Below are 23,041 nucleotides of genomic sequence, written 5' to 3'. Positions count from 1 at the left end.
AGGGGGACAGCGCAAAAATTGATGTTTAAGGCACACATGAATTATATCCACATATATATTATGAATAGTCCCATCTAATCCGGATCACTTTTATTTTTTATTAGAGCACGCTATGATGTTTTTCAATCTTATCAATAGATTGGTTTGAGGGCACAAGTAACAATCAGAAAACGTACAACGCAACTGTAACGACTGGAGTGGGGTGTCTGTACTACTACCCACTATATGGTTGGGGTAGAGGCACAAAGGCACCCTTGCCAAGGTTCTCACTTGGTAACAATGCAGGCTGGTTCTTGGGTACTGTGAATACTCAAGCCCCCACAATATTTAGTCCACATACTGTTATGTGCTCGCACAGTTCTGTTATTACACAAAATATTAGGTTCAGGTGAATATATACAAACAAATAAGACTCACTTTGCACTCTGGACACTCTACTTCTACAGTTTAACACCATATTTTACAGTATTATGTTGTACCAGTTATTTGTAGCTTCAGCAATAATGCACCAACTGGTATTTGTAATAAAATGCACCAAACTTACTAAGTGCTGTTTAACTTAAAAAATAAAAATGTAGAAATGTAGGCAATCACTTCAGAACATTGGCAGAATACTTTTGAGTTAAAATGCAACACTGTGGCGATCAACCCTCCTGCCTCCCCCCCAACCTAGGCAACCTTCAATAAAAGGTAAGTTACGCTTTGCTTGTATGTTATAGCCCAGTCCATAAATGTTCAATAATGATCTGTTGTTTTTTTTATAAATTATTTTTGATTGGCATTTCGTGAAGTAACATACAATATATTAACCTCCCCGCCCCGATGCATGGTAAAGTCTCAATGTTCATAGAATCACTAGATAGCAGGGATCTGCAAGTTTTGGGGACAATGTCTGACATAGACTTGTAAGAAATTGAGAACTTCTGCCCAATCGTGAGAACATTTTGCTTGATCCCCTTGTAGCGAGTAAGTAATCCACTCTAGGGCAACAAAGTTCCAAACTTTAGAAAGCCATTCATTGAGCGTCAGAGGGTCTTTATATTTCCTATTTTCAGCTATGACTAGAAGCGCTGCAAGTTGCAAAATCACAAAAGGTTTGCATTTCCATGTATGTCCTTTTCTCGGTTTTGAATCCAGTATTAACAATCTGCTTGATTTAATTGTGCCAGGTATTCCCAAGCCAAACATTCTATGCATATGTCCATCAACCTCAGCCCAGTAGTTTGTTAGTTTCGGGCACCCTTTCAATATATGCCTCCAGTCCCCACGTGCACCACATTCCCACCAACAATGATCTGGTATAGCCGAGTTCATTTTATTTAAATGAGCTGGCATATGCCATTGTGTTAAACGTTTATACCAACATTGTCAGGAATCGGCCCGGGATTCGCAGGAGTCTAAATAGCCTAGCGCCGTCCCCGCCGTCTCAGAGAAAACAAGGTCAGGCTACATTGTACCAGCGGTCACGATCCACTCGGTTACCTCGTATTAGAGGCTTAATCCACGGCCAGAAGAACTTGATACAATCTCGTCCTTCAGGGTTCTTGCGTTGGCGGTTATCATGGAGATTAGGGCAGCGACGTCGACCCGCACCACGGCTGCCGCTCGTTCAGGTCATGTGATCACAACTTGATAAACTCTAGCCTGCAGTAAACTCGTTGCTTCTGATTTTGAATTTGGAGTTGCTACGTGCCTTGTGAATATCCTTGTTTCCCTGTTTCTTGAACCCTTGTTTTCCTGCCTTGTCCTGCTACCTTGCACTTTGAGTACCTCTTGTTGGTGCATTCCTCCCTCGCCTTCTGCTTACCTGTTCCTTTCATCTTTTCAGTCTTCCCGCGGAACTAACCCCGGTCTGCCCCACTGCTAAATTGTTGCCGAACCGGACCTTGCCCAGGATTTGCCTGTCTCACGTTTTTGTCTTCGGAACTTTTCTCAGCTACCGACCTGGACTGCCTTATGGATTGCCACTGTCTCTCAACTTGATCAACCTGGTTTGTACTCACGCGTGGACCGCATTGGATTACCTCCTGCTACTGGTGATCCACCTGACCAGTGCTCCTCATCAAGACTGCCGGTACACTACTCCTCTCCGTTCCCCGGTACGGACTAGAGACTGCCGTGGTACCATCAGAGGGCGGAGGTAGGAGCGTCCTCGTTTCGTCGGGGATTGTACTGCCGACCCTTAGGCGTAGGCGTGCCGGCGGGAATAGTCCTTCACCCCTGTACCTGGCGGTCTTACTGGAGCATTGGTTGCCTATGGAATTCTTGTTACCAGCCCCATGGTAAGAGTGTCTGTCCTATTTCATGTTTGTTTTTTCTGATGTCCCTTATGTAAGCATTAAGGATTGTTTTTCTTGTATATTGCAACAGCTATTTCTTCTCCTTGTGACGTCGGCATAAAAAAGCATTTGTTTGCAACTGGAATACGGTCGCACATGAGCGAGTCTGCTGCCACGCGCGTTTGGGTCCATTCTTCCAAACAATTGATCCCTGGTGCTGGTTTATTTATATCCAGACACAGGGTTGCATTGTAGGGTAGAATTCTTCGTCTACACTACGAGGGCAACCTAAGAAGGCAATCTTGACAAACATTCTGTCATTTGGATTGAGAGTGTAAGCTTGGGAATATCTATCAAAAGCGCCTCTGATTCTGTTTGCAGGAGTTGTTCTCCCAGCGTACACTGCCATTGTTGTGTGTAGTGTGTTGTTGGGGGTAGATTCCGCCATAAGTTAACATAGATTTGATAGAAGAGCTTTATTCCTAGGGTTAGAAGTGATAAACTTTTCGAACTTGGTTAAGTCCCTAGTTGCAGCCTGTTTATCCGTGGGAGCTAATATCCAGTGCCAAACCTGAAAATATTGGAAGCGTGCCGATTCGTTTAACCCAAGTTCTAGCTTACATTGGGTGAAAGGCTTCGGATCTCTGCCCTAAAGAGGTCCCACAACTTTGTGTACCCGGCCTGTTTCCATTTACTAAATGCTTGTGGGTCAAGACCCGGAGTAAACTGTGGATTAAAGAACAGGGGTGTAAACGGGGAGGTAAATGTAGTGAGTTGATACTGCTTCCCGCCGAATCCCAAACGTCTTCAACCAGGCTTTTAATTTTACTCTTATAGATGTTGATAGAGTGATCATTTAGGCAGCCATAGAATATCCCAGAGTTGTACAGCCCCTATTGCACGTTCCAGCTGAGCCACCGCTTTACAGAATCTACCCCCATTTTCTATACGCATTTGCGCGGCTTGATAAAACTTTGGAAAGTTAGGTAAACCCAAACCTCCCTTGTCCGTAGGTGTCAATAAAACGTCCAATGCCACATGTGGGGTTTTATTGTTCCATATAAAATCACACTGCTTTATGTGACTTTTTAAAAAAGGGAGTTGATATCCGAATTGGTAGTGCCTGAAAGAAAGAAATTAATTTGGAGAGGATAACCATTTTTCTTATTGATTCAACCCAACCAAGATACCATTTGCAGACCCCATTTGGCTATTTGCCCCATGACTTCGTTCAACAATGGGGCATAATTTGCTTCATATAACCCAGCTAACGCAGGTGTTCTAAATATGCCCAACAGTTTAATTCTTTGCTGCGCCCAGCCAAACTGTGTGTAGTCTCAAGAATTGCACTGTATCGGGCGGAAGGGAAAGGTTCAAAATTTCCGACTTTGTATGATTAATCTTCAAACCCGCGACCATGCCATATTCCTCCAACTCCAGCGCCAGTAGTGTATTTATTGGATCAGATACAAACAATAGCACGTCATCTGCATATCCCATAATCTTGTGTGGTACTCCACCAAAATCTATTTTGCGAATGGACTCCGCGTCTGTCTGATCCTAGCGAGAAAGGTTCAAGACACATGCATATGAGTGGTGACAAGGGACAAACCTGTTTAGTCCCACGTTGAAGAGAAATGGGAGATGAGAGTTGTCCATTGATCCACAACCTTGCACATGGTTGTCTGTAGGTTGCCCTGCTTTTATCTATACATTTCGAATCAAAGCCCAATTTCGCTAGGACCAGAAAGAGGAAAGACCATTCCACTCGATCAAAGGCCGTCTCTGCATCAAGAGAAAGCAAGACTGCTAATATATCTTTTTCTTTTCTACCTTTTCCTGAATGATAAGTGATTCTAATATTGTTATGCATTTGCCTGTGTTATATAAACCCTGATTGGTCCGGATGTATAACTGTGGGAAGAAGATCTTCCATCCTATTTGCTACTATTTTCGTATAAATTTTAGCATATAAATTCATAAGGGCAATGGGACGATATGATCCGCATTTACTAAGATCTTTCCCGGCTTTTGGAAGTAACATAATCTTTGCCTCTTCCATTGTAGCAGATGTGCTGCCCGAATGTGCAAATTAAGTGTGTAAGTTTAGGTACCAGTACCGTTAGATAAGTTTTTATCGAATAGAGCTGGGAATCAGTTTGGGCCCGGCAATTTATTCGAGGGAAGAGTGTTGATAACCCTTAGTACTTCCTCCTGGGTAATGTCTAGTTGGTATCGGGTAATAATGTCCCCGTACATAATATCCCCATACATAATGTCGCTGGGAAAAGCCATTGGCGACATTATATATGGGGACATGCATGGGGACGGGTTGCCAGGATGTCCCCTGCTCCAATGTTTTACTAAAAACAAAACTGGGTTGCAGTGGTGTCCCCCGCAAGTTCAATGTAATGACCCAGCAAAAAACAGGAACTTTTTTGTCGGGCGACATTTTTGCAGGGACTTAACATGGTCTACTAGTTCAAGAAGATCCTCACCCCCCGACCCCCTCTCCCTCCTCCGGAGCTATTCGAGGGAAAACGACCCTCCCAAGTATGCCTCCTGTGCTTCTAAAGTAGGACATTCCAAACTATATAGATCAGAAAAGAATACATGAAACTGTGACATGATTGTGAGGTTTCCGTGGCACTAGCCCCGGAGGATAATTGAGTCCGCTGAATGATTTGTGATGCTGTTATTTGACGTAGTTGTTGTGCCAGTAGGTGGTATGCCTTGTTGGCTTTAACATATCTTTGCTTGATGCAAATAAGGACTTTTCTGCTTTTTGAGCCTGAACTAAACTGAGTTTGCCGCCTCACAGTTCTATACTCTTTGGATAATCGGACCCGCTTACGTAACCATTCTTTCCATTGCTCGCTGAAGCTCATTTTATAACTCTAATGCCATTTTTTGTTTATCGAATAGCCGTTGTTGCTATTTTTTTCCCACGGAGGGTTGCCTTGAATGCGTCCCATGTCACATTAGCCGAAGTCACTTGCAGCGGATTAAATTTTAAAAACTCACCTATTTTTTGCCTTCAATTATTCCTCGTAATACAGAATCTGCCATGATTTCAGTCGTAAAATGCCAAGTCCATAGCCCCTGTGTCTTTTTCCAGTTCTATAATAAGCAGAGCATGATCTATCTGTAAGTGTAATTGCCCGACCTGCAACTTGGGTGACCTCACCTAATGAAGACTTAATCAGGCATAATCAATACGTGAAAAGGATCGTGGACTTGCAAGTAAAAGGTATATCCTTTCTCTGGTCCCTTAATTGCAGGCTAAACATCTTCCAGTGTCAATAAAGCAAACTTTTGTTTAAGTAATTTAGATGGCGGGGTTTGTACATAATGGCAAATGGTGCTCCGGTCTCGAGTGGGATCCCATGCTAGATTAAAATCCCCAAGAAAGCACTTCACATGTGTATATATTAGTCACAAGTGCCAACAACACCTCAGCTACTTAGCCCTCTGCATTAACCTGCAGTATCACCAGGAATTGTCTCAGTCGAAGCTTGGGTCTATCAGGCCGACATATGTGTCTCTTGGAGCGCCACCAAATCCGGTTGGTGCCTCCCCAAGAGAGATTCTAGCTTCCTACCTTTCGCAGGGGCATTAATGCCCCTACCATTCAATGTCAGACATTTGAATTTTAATTTTGAAAAAGCACATCATAGCAATCTTACATCTTGTAAAAACAGCAATTCTTGTCTACATAATCAAAAACTATGCATCACGATTGCCTCACCCAAAAAAAACCTACCCAAATCCCCTCTAGTATCCCCAACCCATATCCGGCTAAGCCAACCAACTCCCCAGGCATTGTCTCCTGGTGTGAACCACAGTATCTAACATAACCCGGGATAGTGAATCCCAGCCGTAGGTCAACTATAACCCAGAGAGCCTCGTGCAGGATATCCTATTATCCCCATCTGTTACCTGAACAGATGATTCCAAGATGGTGTGATCAGTCTGAATGAAAACCACATATGTAATTTCTTGAATTCAGTTTTTAATTCCACCTGTTCCAGTGCACCATTATCCTGTTTTTTTTTAAAGCTAGGTCCTCTGAGGAGTGCTTTCCAATTCTTTTGCGATCTAGTCTTATTTCCTCTTCCCCCACCGAGTTATGGTTGTCCATTCCCAAGGTTTAGGTTCTTGAACCGTACGGTCTACAGTGGTCTGCGGAGGACCTGCCGAGTCCTCTTCGATTAGCAGCAGAGCCATACCTGCTTCTCGGGAGGTGATCCTGTGTTGTCGCCCTTCCAAAGATAAAACCAATCCAAACGGAAATGTCCATCGATATTTGATCTCCCGCTGATGCAAGATGCCACTGGTCATAAAGGTGTTGAAACACTTTTGCAAGGTTATCTGTGAGTGATCTTGATACAATGGAATCTTTGTATGTGATTGGTGCGGATGCCCTTGCTTCTCTGAGAATCTGCTCCTTCTGAGGAAAAGATGTGCAGGCTGCCAAAACATCACATGGGCGGGAACCTGGATACATTTTTTATTTTTTTTGGTCCGGTCTTATGTACCCTGTCGAGCAACACCGTAGCTCCTTTGTCGCCTGAGACTAGAGCTGAAAAAATGAATCGCAGTATCTTTCAGTTCTGGATCTGAGACTGTTTCTGACAAATGGCGAATTCCCATCTAGATCGATTCTCCAGATCTTCGCATTGAATTTCCGTGTGAGCCTGGCAAGTTCACCTAGGGCTATATCTGACAGTTTGTTATTTTGCGTAAGTTCCTGAATTGCCTGCTCGTTGGTGTCGACTTGTTCCGTGAGAGAGATGTCCTTTCTGAAATTAGTCGGTGACTGCCTCATTTCTGTGGTGAAAGAGGCAAACTGCTGTTGAAGAGAAGCATGAAACTTTTCCTGAAAGTCTTCAAAACTTGCTGCAAAATCTTTTTTGGAGGCAGCCATTTCTGTGCTAGGATTAATGAGCTCAGGAGACGCTGCGCAGGGCTCCGGTGTTGCAATATTATCAGTGGTAGAGGTGCCCTGGCTCCCTACCCACAATATCTGAATCAGGTTCGTTGTCGTGGAAAGGGGTGGGACTGGCCGTGCCCGAGTGCTCAACGTCTTACCCTTCGGCATGTGTAACAGGCATCACTGTGACTTTGTCTGCTTTACTGCCGGGTGCACACTCAATCTCCATTTGCTAATTGGTCCCTTGAGCCCAAAACCAAAAATCCTCAATACATTAATCCAGCAGCTAAGGAACCCGAAACTGCTTCTCCTGTACTTATGTCCACCAGTAAATGTTGGGACACTTTTGTTTATGCCTCGTTTATTAAGTCCATGCCTTTAGCTTGTGCCCAGGTTTACTAGTAGCACTGGTAAAGGTTCAATGAATTTGCGCCCCCCTCCTCATACAGCCAGCGGGAGGCTTTCACAACGCAATGCACCGAATTTGTGTCCAGATTAGGGGAGCGTTGCTGCTTGAGACCTCGCTGTGCACTAGGTGGGTGATGGGCTGTTCTGTTGCCCCTCCACCTGCTGTCCTCCTTTAAAGTGTTCCCTACGACCATGAGGGCACCCACCGTCATCGGCCCCCAAGGCAGGGAAAGTCTCTGTATAAGGGAAGAAACCTCCATGGACCGGGCTTCTGCGCTGCCGGCTGTACCCTGCCACGCCCAGGAGAGCCGCTTCCCCTGCGATGTTTGCTGTGCGCTACACGGGTTTTGAGCTTACCGCCACAGTGCAAGGGTGCATGTGGGGGTCTCCCTCAGTGATTCCGCTCTGAAATGCGATCTGCAGGAGGAGGGGCTGCAGCTTGATCTGAGCCGCTACGACGGAGCACCTGCACGCACCACCACTATATTACGACTGCCATATTGGAATACTATTCACATCTGTCCTTGTTTTTAAAGGTCCCATCACCCCTGGAGAGCTGGACCCAAGACTGAATGTGGGACCCTTGTGCAAACCCTGACGGAGGAAGTCCCTCTTGCAGCTTTACTTAATGATACCCTTCGAGGATGGATGCCTTCTGGAAGGAGGGGATGCTGGGTCATCGCTGTCGAGCAGGAGATAGGGACTAAGCTGTGTTGGAAAGGCAACAGTGAAGGTCTATCGTGATGGTCTCCTTGGTCGGTTTGCTACGCCAAATGTGGATGTCCCACAAAGCTGAAACTCACTGTGGACCTCAACAAGGCTTGGGAGGTGAGGATGAGTCCTTTGGTTTTTGTCGCTGACCTTCAGTGGCAAAGGGTGAAGTGACATAAGTAGGTGTCTGGTTTCAGTATTTCAATTTTGGACACTGTCCAAAATCTTTGGTACTGCAGCGCAGCATGGATGACGGGATGACTTCTGGTGACTTGGACTCAAGTACTGGACTTGAAGATGTCTTCCATTGGTTCGAACTTGGCATACTCTGGGCGTCGAACAACACTATGCCAGGCGATACACCATAGTCTGGCTTTCTTCTGGTCCACAGCCTCTGGACGCAGGACGACACTGGTGGACTTCTGGGTTCAAGTTGTCCGGTCACTCTTCTTCAGGTCCCACGAAGATACCTCTGCAGGGTGGCAGGCACTCAGGACTGGCTTCCAGGACACTTCAGGTGAAGAACAGCAGTTGCACAATGTCCCCTTGTAGCTACTGGAAGAGGTTGCCTGTCCAGGTCTTCTCTCGATCAGTCCTTGAATTGGCACAGCAGCCTTTGGCTTTCTTGAAGAGTTATGGCAGCAGAATGTCATCCAGCTGGATTCAGGATACCCGCTTCCAGGAACACTCCAAGCTTCTGAATTAAGCTTCTGTGTGTTACGCTCACCTGGTATCCACGGGGGCGCCATGCGATACTGGATGGACGTCTAAGCGCTATCCCGGACCCCTCTTTGCTTGGTTATGTGCCAGACGTTGGGTAGCGCCTTAGGTTTTTGTGCGTTGAACTCTCCGTCCTGCGTCTCTGTGCAGGGGCGCGTGGTTGGTGCAGGCGTTCCATGGACCTAGTTGCTTCAGTGGTCCGTGTGCCCTTATGTCAGGTTCAAACCGGCTGTGACTCCGACTCTGCTTGGTGTCTTCCAGGTGAGTTATAATGTCTTTTCTGTCTTTATTCTGTCTTTCTTTCCCTCCGTTTTCTGTCTTCTCGGCGTCTTGCTCCACTATGCTGTTCCCTAACAATGTCTCTCTTTGTTTACGCTGGGATGGTTGTGATCTCAGAGTTGCTGCGCCGATGGTGAAGACCACGAGAGTTATTGGTGCGCGGAGCGCTGCACTGTTTATTGGTGTTAATTGCTAACCTGTGTTCTCTTCTTTGTAGAGGTTACAGTGATGTTCCGGAGTGATGAGCGATCGAAGCGCTGCTTGTCCAGGTAAGTGCTTTGTTAATGGTGACCTTTTTCCTTCTCCCTTGCAGGTTGCGGTGAAACCCGGAGTTGGGCGAGGTAAGAGAAGCGCAGGGTGCTGCCAGGACTCGCTGCTTGCCCAGGTAAGAATTGTTATTAATGCTGTCCTTGTTTCTTTACCTTTGCAGGCTGCGGCGAACTCCGGAGATGGGCGAGGTAAGCGAAGCGCAGGAGGGATTCAAGACCGGTTAATTAACAGGTAAGTGTTCTTGCTCGCTAATGCTGTTCTTGTTCTTCCAGGTTATTGATGGAATCCGGATCTAGGGCTTCAGGATCGGGCCGCCGGAGAAGCAGTTGAGCAGGAGCTGGACACGGTGAGCGTTACGCTGCAGGAGTGCAGAATAACGCGAAGCGTGTTCTGCTGTTTGGGCGTGGTTTAAATAGCCCAGGTAAAGTAGTTCCAGGCCCAGCCACACCCAAAACACTAGACCGCATGGCTTGGTTCTAAAGAACTGAGCTGTGTAATGGGCCTCCATGTTGGATTAAGGTCCAAAACTGGTATTGCTTTATTCCTGATAATGAGCCAGGACTGACTCCATGTATGTTTCTGATGGAGTTTTAAGGCCCTTGGGGCCAGTGTGAAGGGCTTTAGCCCCACTTCTGCCAGGGTGCTGTTATACCTGAGGGGGTCAGGGGCATGGATCATGACACTGTGTTCAGCTTCTGGCAGCGAGGCAATTGAAGGGTCTTCTGATCTACACAAATCCCCCTATTCGCTCAAGCTGAGCTAGGCTGTCAGCCTATCACACGCCAATGCATTCATCAAGCAACACCCAATCAGGCTTGCAGGCATTCGGGCCATTCACCAAATACCAGACATCCAAAACAGTGTATGTGTAGGGGCACCTCACATCCTTTCAAATCACACACTGTATTCACTCCAGTTTCAGACAGGCTGGTTCAGGCAGACCACAGGCATTGTGAGACACAGCCAAAACCAGACACCCACAACACAATGTAAATTGATTCCACTCTCCATTCATGTTCCACACCTAGGCTGTACCCACAACAAGCAGTCCCGTGGAAGGCTCCTGCGAGTCTAGCAGGGGCAGCCCCAAAGCCATACATGGTCCTTCCACACAACATTCAATCGGAGGAAAGGGGGCACAGAGGCAGGGCTTCTCAGGACTTTGAGAAACAAGAGGAAAAGGCAGGAAGCCATGAGGCTTTCAGTGGCCATCTTGCCTTTGTTCAGGAATCTATTGATCCCTATGGCAGTGCCTGGGTATCCAAAGAATGGAGGAGAATCAGGGCCACTGTCACATCAGTATGTAGCTGCCACCAGCCCATAACCTGCTCTGTGGGGGCAAGACACAGGTTCCCAAAAACCTGCACTTTTGGACACCGGTCTGCACTTACCCTTGCACCTGCTGGATGCACTTCTCATTATTGTTTTGATCTCATGTACAGCAGTACCCACTCCCCTTTCCCCTGGCACTTTTCCCCTCCCCTTGTGCAATTTCAATGTCACTTGGCCTAGTAAGATCGTTGTCTCTGTGTTCCCTCTGTTCCCCCTTCCTTGCCTCGTCACGCCTTGAAACACTTGTGTTTAGGCGCGTTTACAAATGTCATGTCATCATACCAATGGGTACCCCTACCCATGGATGCCATATGGGTATGCCATGGGTATTGTTCGCCAACAATAAAAATGAAGAGCTGCACTGCCAGAGGTGCAGACTGTCTCTTATGGCAGAAAAGATGCAGAGAAAACACAAAGCGAAGTATTGGGACAAGGACGAGAAGTGGGACATTTCCAGCATCACAACGACCCCATCAGGATTACATAATGCCGATCGGGAGTCGGGGAAGCACCCAAGACTAATATCTGTACTCTTATGCTTACTCATTTTCATAATGTGAAACACCAAATCAGAGTGTGCTACAATCACTACAGCCTTGACAAAGCCTTGAACAGGCGAACCACTTATTGGCTTACTAGTGCTTTTGAAAATGTCTACTAGGCATATTAGTGGATTGGACAACAAATGTATCCGTTATAAGCATGATCATTGCTTTATACATCACCAATCAGTGGTTTGGTTAAAGAGTACTAGGCTTATTGGTGGATTGAATAACAAATGTATGGGTTACACACACAACAATGGATGGAATACATTTAGATAACAAGGGGGGTCCTGGGAGACTCTCTGCCAGACATGAGTCCTGGTTACAAGAGCCTTACCCAGAGTCTTTAGCTCACTATCTTTCACAGAGAAGAAATATCCCAAACCTATCAGTCTTTGTCCTGCCCTGGGGTAGTCCAGCACTGAAATGCTAGGCAATTCTCCGCTGAACAAGAATACCAACAGAAACCCCAGACACGTGTTTCTGTTTTGAAATACATTTAGCACCTGTACATTGTTCATAATTAATTTGATACTATTGTGGATGTGATTCAGAATTGATTACATCAATGATAAGGGTTCTGAATTGAAGTGAAAGTAATGAGGCGGTAATAAGGTTTCATGATATTACTGTTTAGAAAAATGAGAATGCTCCAAGTCAAAGAATGATAAAAGTCCATAGCTCTATTTAATATGTAGTTTATGCAGATTCTACTAAATCACTGTGTATCATAAATGAAACCATGTTACCACGTAATGCTAGGATAAACTTTTCTTCATGAGCTTAAAAACTGATAACATTTACATTGTTTGAAATAAAGTGAGGTAATTAAGACTAGGAGTAGATTGCATGAGTCTTGGAATGTGTGTAATAGGTTGTTAGTTGGGTTTGTGACGCATCCTAGAGTACTCACTCATGCTGCACATACTCCACTGAAATCATATAGAACAAGTGGCACAGCAGCAAGCATTCAAACAACATTTTTTGAAAAGATTAAAGGCGGGCCGAGTAGACTGAACAATATGATAATCGGGTGGGAGGGGGAGAGATCCAGTCCTTTCATGCCGGTTTCCAAGAAAACTGGGCAGAACAGCAATGAACCATGGTGCTAAGGAGATATTCACTGTAGACAATATTGCTCAGACTACTGTAAAGATGGCACCTCACACACCAAACGCTGAATACAATGCATCCATAGAAATAAAGAGTTGCTGGTGGGTGTTTGGAATTGAGGGAACAATACTACACACATGTTGCGAATGCCCACAGCCCATGAGTTTCTGGCAGGAAGAGAAATCCACAATAGGGGATATATTAGTTGTCCCCCATGCCGGATGATCTTACTTTGGGTTTGCTAGGAATAACACCAGGAAGGAATAAAGTCTGGAGAGATGGGGGGGGGGGGTGTCTTATGTAGTAACTTGTTCCTATGTGCAAAGCACTGTATTGCCCGAAATGGGAGGCGGGGGGATGCAGGGGGTCCTTCTGAAATGCATGATTTGAAGGGGTAATGGGATGTATTAAGGAAGGATAATCTGGCAGCGGTCCTACATGGAACATGTAAAGAGGTTGATAAAATGTGGGCTTCTTTTGTAACGTAAGCCCTGAGAGACAATATGGTATTGCATTTCTGAACCTATTCGATATCCTGATGGAATATGCTACACCCACCTTGTACATAACAACTTGGACAAACGCTAGCTTAAAGAAGTGACCTGGATGGGCTTGGAAGGTGTGTGGGAGCGGAGGAGGAGTTTAAAATAAAATGTGTTTATGCAGATAAAGGACAACATTGACTTGCACATTGATAAAACTGTTCAATAATATTTGACATTAGAAAGTCAATTTAAATTGCAACAATGAATGTCTGGGGGTTCTCCCCATATGATAGTAAAAAAATAAATAATGGTTTAGAAATATAAATGGTAAAGACAGAAATACTCATGTCACTGGGTGAGGATGAATGAGTGACTGCATAAAGAAAATTCAACTAGTGCCTTCATGCAGAAAAGAATAAAACTGGTCGGACAGGAATGAAATATAGTAATGTTTGTAAGGTTAATCAGCAAATCATCTTAATCCTATACTCATTAGTGGGAACATGTGGACAAACAGTACCACAAAGTTTGCATCAGGGCCATCAGGATTTGAAGAACTAATCGGGTAATGCACGCAGCCATGAAGTTACTTTGCTGTGTTATGCACTGTGGAGGTGGATCAGATAGAGTTGAATTAGCAGTTCCATATTGGCAGAAATGCAGATAAGAGAGTGGACAATCTTTCATTGTTGAAGATGGTAGAAACCGAAGTCAATGGATATGTACATACATTCCTACAAAAAACAAGATGCATTGGTAACAGAAATAATGTAACACACTTAATCTGACTAATGTAGCAGAAGTTCAAGAAAGTTGCACTTCCAAAAAGATGTTGAAAGCGATCTGGCAAATTGAAAACTCAGGCACGGGACACTCTAGTGGATAATAAAGCGAATGCAGAAAAAAAGGCTTTGATATATGTTGCAGGCTAAAACATCTTGGCACTTTTATGACACTTGATTGCGTAAATGAGTTAAAAGTATGTTTTGCCCCAGTGGCTGCATGTGTCAATAGTTGGGACTTATGCTTCGGTTTATTGTGGCCAGTGCATTCAACCTTAATGAGATTACGCCAGAGATGACATCAACAAGTTGGCAGTGTTTAACACATGTGGGTTGCGGTCAGCCCTAAAGATAAAGGGGTGCTTCAAATTTGCGTTCTACAAATAGGCAAAAATAAAAATAGGGAGTAACAATCCTGTCAACAAAATACACAAAACGGACACAGAGAAACTTGAGCCCTTGTTTTCACTCGGGCAGCTTCATGGACATGTTTGGACCAGTAATGCACGTACTACCACAGGAAGAAACTATTAGAACTGCCTGATCGAAAGAAGTAAACTTTTATCTTTTAATTTGCATGAATAACTAGGTGCAAAGAAGTCATTATTACAAATGCATTTGTTTTCACGTTAAAATCTTTTTACACGTGCTTAAAATTATACTTCCAAAGGGAACTGGACTTTAATTTGTACTCCCTAAAAAATTATTTGACTTCCAACTTTAAAAATAGCGAGTAAAATACTTCCCACTTATGAATCTTATCTGGAGCACTGGTTGCAGTGATAAGTGTTTCAAAATGTTAGTGATGTATTACATTTAAAAAAAAGAATTCCAATGTAATGTGGAGTAGGTGTAATCACATTTGGTGGAGAATAAACTCGTGGACTGACCATTCTTTTAACAAATTGGATCAACTAATGGACAACGACAAACTTGTTCCTAGAATATTCAGACCAAAATTCAATAGCAAAATCGGTCTATAACTTTTGCAGTCCTCAACATCTTTACTTGGTTTGGAAATAAGTGTAGTTAGAGCTGTTTCCGTTGAGGCTAGCTTCATTTCAATTTGGAACACGTCTATTCCAAGGTCTCCATCAGCATATCTTAAATGTAGTGTAAAACTCTTCAGCGCACCACCCAACCCCCTCGCTTGTTGTAACGTAACATACCTCGTTTTTTCAAGTGAACAAATGTTGGCTATCTTAGCCTAGCTTTCATTCTTAGAATATGATAAGTCGAACTCTTATGCCTTCTGGTAAAGCCAAGCACTCATCCATATTCAGTTTTTCACAGTATTAGAGGCAGAGGTCACTAATAATCTTCCAGACCACTGAGGATGCTTATAGTGTCTCTTTAGCTACAAATGTCCTTTAGGCCTCTATATTTAAAAGGTAAAAAAAAGTTTTATTCTGTAGGCCATTCCCAGTAAGAATGCCTTATTTTTTTGTAACATGAACTTTTTTGTTGTGTTATTTCTATGAACTCTCTTCAGGGATTGAAATAAAGGTTTGGTAAGCGGAAGATAAAAGCACATCCTGGGTATCCCAAATTAACCAGTGACCAGAAGCTTCCACTGGGGGAACAAGTAGCTAGTACTTGGCGTTCTGCAAATCCACCTTCCACGTAAGATGCAACGTATCATTTTGTCCTTTAGTTCAATCCCTTATGCTTTAAATGTCATAAAGATGTCCTTAGGTTTATTTATAGATTGTCCCAAATTCACAGAGTTAAATTCACACTAATTCCTTATTTATGATATACATATCCCAGTGCAGCTGTTTTCAGAAACTTTTCTGCTGCCGGGGGCACTGCGCAGCTCCTCCGTCCTACGCCTCCACGCTCCAGAAGTGACATCGGGATCAATATATGTAGCTCCGCTGCGCCTCATGACCTTGGTTTCTTTTTTCTGTGCACTCTTTTAGCTTACCGGGAACATGCTCATCGACCTAAAACCATTGTTCATATCTACTCCATTGAAGCCCTCGCGCTTCAAGCCCTGCACAGACCTTGGTAGACAGATGTCTGTCTCTGATCCGCACTGTGTGTGCTTGCACTGCCTGGGTGAGGCACACAACCCCCAGGATTGGGGGTGATGCCAATCTATGCACCCAAAGGCCATTGGGGAGTTTGGGCAAAGTTGTTGACCTTCCTCCACAGGCCAAAGCTCCTGCAATCTCGATAGAGGTCTCATGGTGCGGATAGTCGATCCAAAGCCGGCATGTGGTGAAGGAGAAGAAAACGCCATAAGTGGTCACGCTCGCTGAGTGAGCTCTCTCATTGCACTTGTTTGGATCGCATATTATACTTTTGCGTGCGGAAGTTGCTGGGTGTGTTGTAAAATTCATTAAAAAAAGTGTTAAGGTAATAATTTTTATTTGTTTTAGTTGAAATAAATCAACCTTTCAAATGCATATAAAATATTTTAAAATTTAAAACAAAACTTTTTTCAATGTGTAAGTCGTAGCTAGTCAAAGGAATATTTTCTCATAAGTATAAATATACACCATAATGTAAAGAAAAAGTAAAAAGAAAGAACAAGAAGAATTGTAGATCACAGATGTTGACTTTAGATGAATTCAAGAGTGATGAATAATTTCACTTAGTCTCTAAATTTAAACTTGATAGAAAATTTACAGTAGCAATCTGTAGTGGTAAGTATCCAGAGCCTAGTATTAAAGACCAGGTCAAGTCTTGATGGTCAAGACACAGATATTTACAATGTCTAGCATAATGAGTTTCTCGCATAGTACGGAGGGCTTTGCATTCCGTAATGACATGCACCAAGGTTTCACGAGTGTCCATCGACATGCAATGGCGGCAAAAATTAATAGAAGTACTCAGCGGTCTCCTTTTAACTTGTAAATCTCGAGTGACCCATAGGTTAAACCGTAATCTTAAAATGTTGATACGATATTTGAGGGGCAGCGAATTAAATAGGCTGGTAAAGTGCGAATTTTTTTGTGTGGAAATCGAAACTCATCAGCATCTTGATATGCAAGACATGCAGTACGGGTAAGGGACCAGTCTGTATGATATATTTTCGATTTGGCTTTATCTGGATTTTGCAATAGTAAATCCAGTGAGACATCTGACAAAATTAGCATGCGATAGACACTCGTCAACCAGGATTTAATAAAAAACTGTTTTGATGAGAAAATATATGAAGAAACATGTTTTAGCAGAACTTGCAGTGTGGTTGACAGCAAACATTTCCTAAAAAAGGAGCATTGACGCCAGTTGAAAACGGCCTGCAAAGAGGCTAAACCGAGTTTGTATCTTATCTAGGCGACTGCTATACAATTCGGAAGATGTAATATTCAGCGCCAATATTTTGCCTCCCATTTTGCCAATTGTAAGGAAGGGATGGCTTGAAAGGTTTCCAGCCCATATAATAAAGCTGGAGTAGTTTTCGCAGTCCAAAAGTGCCAGGCTGGCAATATCGAAAATTTGCCATATTTGTGCATTAGAATGCTGGCTTGTGATATGAATGATGTTAACCTTGTTTCAAGACGCATCATATGGCCTGTTGGATGAATTGACTCGGCTCACTGAGTCAAAAGCAGCGTTGAGGTCAATGAACGCAAAAAATACTTGTTGTTTCTGCAGGTGACATTGCAGCTTAATTGAATTTAATGCGAATAGATTAATTGATGTACCCATGCCTGCAACAAAACCCGTTTGATGGGGGTGACGCAAGTGTGAATGCAAAGTCCAGACATTGAATTCTGCAAGAATCATTTTGGCGAATACTTTCCCCGGAGCATCGAGAAGGGCAATAGGTCGGTAGTTGGCTGGGAGGCTGCGATTACCCTTCTTGAAAATAGGAATTATGATGGAAGTTTTCCAGGAACTGGGAATCGTACGAGTGAGTATGATGATCTTGAAAATGATATAAAGGATATGGGCCCATTTATCCGGATTTGCCTTAAACATAAAGTTAGAGAGCCCGTCGGGTCCTCGCGCTCTTGATGAACTGACTTGCATAATGATAGAGCAAATTGATGGTTCGGACAGTTGTAGTTGCCAAGGAGAATCAGTTAAGGGGATATACTTGAAATCATCGAAAGCTGGGTCAGCATATAAGGAGGAGAAGTGTGTAATCCAGTCAGATTCCAAGACGCTGTTAATTTGTGGATCACCCTGCAGATTGTACCTTTGATCATTTAGTAACTGCCACATTAATGCCGAGTTTTTATTTGACATGGCAGCTTGCATTGACATACTGTCACGCTGGAACTGTGATGATTATGTGCTCCTAAGCCAATTTTTATAACGGCATTTAGCAGTTTTTAGGAGTTGCCAACATGACAGGTCATTCAGGGAGAGTATTTTTTTTCTGAGTTTTCTATATTCGGCTTTAATGCGCTGAATTTCGGGGTCAAAGGTGTGTGGATGGCAGGCACCATTATGCCGCAAGATGGTAATGGTTTGCATGAAAGGTTTTAGGAGGTCTGGATATTGATCACCATTATATTGCGACTCGTTGGCTTCTAGGATGTTTGAAAGAGACTGGATCTTACCAGCGTTCCATCTGAAGCGATTTCTAGCAGTGTTTACTGTTGCCACTACGTATGAGACTTGACTGCTTGTGACAGACTCAAAATTCCAGGTGATTGGAGCAACAAGCAGGCAGTGATCACTGTTAGGGTGAACACTGATAGAATGATGTTGGATGTTTTGGAACAGATTGGGACTCATATAGATGTAATCCAGGGTGCTTGTAGTGGTCCCACGGTGCCACGTGTAATTTGAATGGACATCACCCTTAACAGAACCATTTAGCCTATGCAGATTGCGATCAAACATGATGCTTGTCCATTTCTGGGCGGACCAAGTGATACTAGGTTTATCTCGACAGTCCAAGTTGAGATCTCCTGCCATGATGGTATGAGTAATGGTGTGTCTGGAAATTAAGTCTAAGGTCGCATTCAGACCTTCATAAAATATATCATCGGCCATGGTAGAAGTGTTGCGGTAGACATTTACCAGGGCCAGTTCTTGGGAATGACCCAAGATTAAAACTAGCTGAATCTGGGCTACTACCGAGGCCCAGGGTCTAATGGAAAAGCCACTGACTCTATGCACACCCACTAAGAGACCCGATGATGGACGACCACTACTCGGGATCGCAGGAAGAAGGGAGATCTCGTAACCATCCCAAACCGGACATGTAGTGAGCCAGGTTTCTTGTAAGGCTATCAGGTGATGGATGTTAGAAAAGTTGGCAATGGAAGAATGCAAATGGGAGTGACCCCTTGTATTCCAACTTAAAAACTGAATAGAGTCTTTAGCATAGACTGTTAATGGTTACTGCTGATGGGAAGCTTCACTTTAGGACTCTCAGGTCTGCCTCTGCACTCCCCGATAGATGCTTGATTTCCGAATGAAGTTTTGGGTGTTTGGGGTAGCTTTTTCAGGCTCCTTTGCTATGAGAAAGCCCATACTGAACAATTGCATTCTGCATTGCCAAATAGAATCTCGGACCAGCCAAGAAGGTATCCACAATCTGACTACTGAACATGTAAATTCAGAGATTAAATTCAATTTGATCTGTCATTAGAGGACAGATTTCATAGGTCAGCAACGTCTCTGAATATGTTTAGGACACTTTGCTGATTCAAATCGTAACAAGGGAAGTTTCCCCTCTCTACATTTTAAAATGAGAGTGAAAAACTACACACGTCGAGGATTCAAATGACGTGAAACTGACGGAGTATTCACCTTCTCTGGTGCCCACTGCAAGTGTGGGGTATCACCATTTGTACTGGCTTGAATGTGGAATCCTGCTTCTTGCACTACTTGCCGTGTGGTGGTGTGTCTATGAGAAGGCTGATCACTAGAGGCAGCTACAACTGGAGCAAAGGAATATTGTGCTTTTGCTAAGCTGATCGCCAGATATTCATCTATTTTTTGTCTGAAGTTCTCAAGCTGAATCATGGTTGAAGGAGCGTCAATAGTATCTGTCAAATTCTGCTGACTCTGGAGGCTAGATATTTTAGCAGCAATCACAGCGACGGGAGATGGAAGTTTGTCAGGATGGGTACCTGCCGCTAATGGATGAGCTATAGTGTTGGACAGTGGAGGGCCCATCGAAACAGAATTGTGAGCATTCGAAAAAAACCTCACATTTGCAGCATTTTGTGCTTTTAAAGCAGCTAGTTGCTTATCTGCCTCAATGTTACGATCTATAGATAAGACTAGCTGCGACAACGGGGACAGAGGGGCACAAGATTGTGTATCATTGTCCTGTTTAGACATTCTCGAGGGCATCATTGAATGCACAACAGGAAATTTTGAAAGGACTGGTTGGGGCGCGTCTTGTGTGGGCATAGCCCATGTCATATCAGCCAGGACTAGTGGGACCAGGGGGAGTGATGAGGAAGGAGGGAGGAGAAAGGCTGAACGAGACACCGCTGGTGTGGGACTGACCGAGGGCAAACCAACCGACACTGATGAAGGCAAAAAAGGAGGTAAAGGAACATGAACTTGTTGAGGAGCAATTAATACTTTCTTTTAAGGCAATAGATTTACCTAAGGCCTTAAAATAATGAGTTCAATGTCTTTTTAGTTTGCTTAAGATTTGCCATATTGTTTTTTTTAATGCAAGAGGATTTTGTGGTGTGACTTTTGGGTTTCTTGCTTTCAGGGCATCTAGATGGCTAAGTCCCTGTCCCCTTTTACGCACACAAGTCGGCTCTAATAGTGACCGGGACGCCTCGGGCTCAAGTTTTTGGGATAGTTGGACTGTAGGTGCGAGCCCTTGCGCAGATGACTGGGTGGGGCTTGTTTGATCGATTTGGTCGTATGATACCAGTGATCAGAGGCAAAGCACAAGCCTCCGAAAGAGACACATCTGCGACACTGGAAAAGGGAACCTTAGATATTGAAGGTTTACATCCCGCCTCCCCCTCAAGTGGATCATTTATCATCCTTGCCCTAGGATTCGGAGATACATTTTTAGAAAGTGAGGAATTATAGTGGGCCAACGGCCACTTCATTAAGTCATCAAACTGCTTGGATTGGTGTGACACTTTTGTGTCCAACGATTCAAACAGTTGACACAGACTCATAATAGTTGTGTTGATGGCTATCAAGGATGGTTGAATCATGGTTGAGTGTTGTAAAAATATGTCTGAAGGGACTGTTTTACATGTTCTTGGTGTGGGTAAGACAAACGAATGCAGCATAACATTTTAAGAGTTTTGAGAGGATTGATCGGACCTGGTGGCTTTGCTGCACGAGCAATCAACAGTGGAGTCATAGTTAGCTCCCCATGGGATAGGGGACTCACTTTGACTGGCATGAATGGATAAACCAGTTTGGTCCTGCACTAGTGAGGGAAAAGTAATCTGGGAAATGGCAATGCGGGAAGAAGAGAGGCGTGGACAGTTTTGAGTGGAGGCTAACATTGTGATGTCAGATTAAGGTTGCGGGTTGACTCTCACACTTGGAGTTTTTGATGAAATGGGTATTTCCTGTATATTGGAGTGCTCAAGTTGATTGGTGTTGCCTAAATGGGAAATTGACATTGAAGAAATAGAAACAATGGATTTGTCTACGTTGTTATCAGAAATAAACTTTGGTTTTGTAGATAACGAAGTGCCTGTTGGAATGCAAGAGTGAGCAGAATAAAAGTCTTGAGGTTGAACTCCAACCTCAACTTCAATGGTTTGAGTCAAATGACTCGTTGGAATAGCATATAAACTTGGAATATGTGGTGGCATGTTTGTTGTGAGCTTGTAAGCCATGGCTATAACTGGACAACCGGTAGTTACAAGACAAAGGCCACCGAGCTGAAATTGGATGCACGGCAACTGCTGCTGAGGCTGGCTTTAGTGTGTGTGAGAGCAGAAATTATTAGCATACGTGAACGTAATAAAGAGAACAGCAAGAAATCATGAAAACCTGAATACTTACACAAATTATGAATGTTAATGAAACCCTTCACGAAAAAAAAAAAGAAAACTGATAGAACTCTCCAGTTGTAGGGTGGACCAGATTCCGAACTTTGAATATACTGAAAATTGACAAGAAAAATGCTTGCGTCAGACCCCCGCCCCGCGCACCCCGCACAGCGAAAAGCAAACAGCACTCGAGGTGCTCACTCAGGTGCGCAAATGCCGTGGTAGATGAAGAGGTGGCGAGGCCACCACGGGGGATGGGGAGGGGTGGAACGTCGTCACTGGACCGTAGTCGATTATTTCTTTACTGAATGGAAGGTCAGGCAGACACTGTGTTGCCTTGAAAGACGTCCTCCAGTTGAAGTTTGAGCAGAATTTCAAACACGCTGGGGAGAGTGAAACAAGCAGCAGGTCCGGCCAGCAAACAGTACTCAAGGTACTCGCTCAGGTAATATTTACAAGGTAGAGCAGTGGATAAAGCCCAGTTTAGTCAGTAAGAAGTTGTAGGGGATCACTGGGCAGGGTTACATGGTTAGCAAGTCAATGTGCTAATTTGGGCAGAAAAAGGCGACGTGTCTTGGGTGTCTCTCAATGAGAGGGGGAGGGTGTTCCAAAGCTGTGCCGCAATGACTCGGAAGCTACTTCAGCCGGCCTTTAATTTAAACCTGGGGATGGCGAGACAGAAAGAGTTAGCAGTCCTAGTTGGCCGTGCTGAGGATTTCTTGACTATTCTCTCTGAGGTATCGTGGGGCAGCGTCGTGAAGACATGTGTGTGTCAATGAAACATTTTTAAGCTTGATTTTGTCAACAGTGGATAGCTATTTGCTTTGTCTCCTTATGTCCAATACGTGTTCTCTCCTGGGAGTACCACATGCTGCTCTCAGTGCGTTATTTTGGAGAATTTGATTTTTTTTTGGTAATGTATTTGTTAGCCCCTAGATAAAGTACATTACAATAATCCAACTTGGATAAAATGAGGGCTTCAGCCAGAATCACTCAGCTTGCATTCGATAAAGGTTTGCAGGCCCTGATTAGTTTCCACGTGTATGCTGTGGAGGATGCCATGGCTTTAACTTTAATTGTGAGCGTGGAGTCGAGGTAAATGCTGAAAGTTTTTACCTCTTTTACTACTTTGATAATGTTCCCGTCTATATTGAAGGACACGTATTCTGAGTTAAGTTTGCTCAAATTGGCTGTTGAGCCTAGTATTGGCTCTGTTTCATCGTCATTCAGGCATAGGCCATGAGCAGCCATCCATCCAACTCCTCTTTCTCGGTGACTTC

At 44.0% G+C, this 23,041-nt stretch overlaps 1 protein-coding gene across 4 annotated transcripts in view; it reads left to right on the top strand.

The window, feature by feature from the left end:
• The window catches only part of TTC17 (tetratricopeptide repeat domain 17), a 2,246,693-nt gene that overhangs the window by 151,923 nt on the left and 2,071,729 nt on the right, over positions 1–23,041 (top strand). Inside the window, exon 1 of one of the 4 annotated variants that reach the window (XM_069623330.1) lies at positions 2,160–2,282. The exons of the other annotated variants lie outside the window; for them this stretch is intronic. Coding sequence (XP_069479431.1) covers positions 2,280–2,282 — 3 coding nt within the window. The 5' untranslated portion in view covers positions 2,160–2,279. Of the gene's footprint in view, positions 1–2,159; positions 2,283–23,041 lie in introns of those variants that run through there. 4 annotated transcript variants of the gene reach the window in all.

The sequence above is a fragment of the Ambystoma mexicanum genome, chromosome 11 (assembly GCF_040938575.1).
Source record: "Ambystoma mexicanum isolate Mex_15411 chromosome 11, UKY_AmexF1_1, whole genome shotgun sequence".
Classification (NCBI taxonomy): domain Eukaryota; kingdom Metazoa; phylum Chordata; class Amphibia; order Caudata; family Ambystomatidae; genus Ambystoma; species Ambystoma mexicanum.
This window is presented reverse-complemented; position numbering and strand designations above follow the sequence as displayed.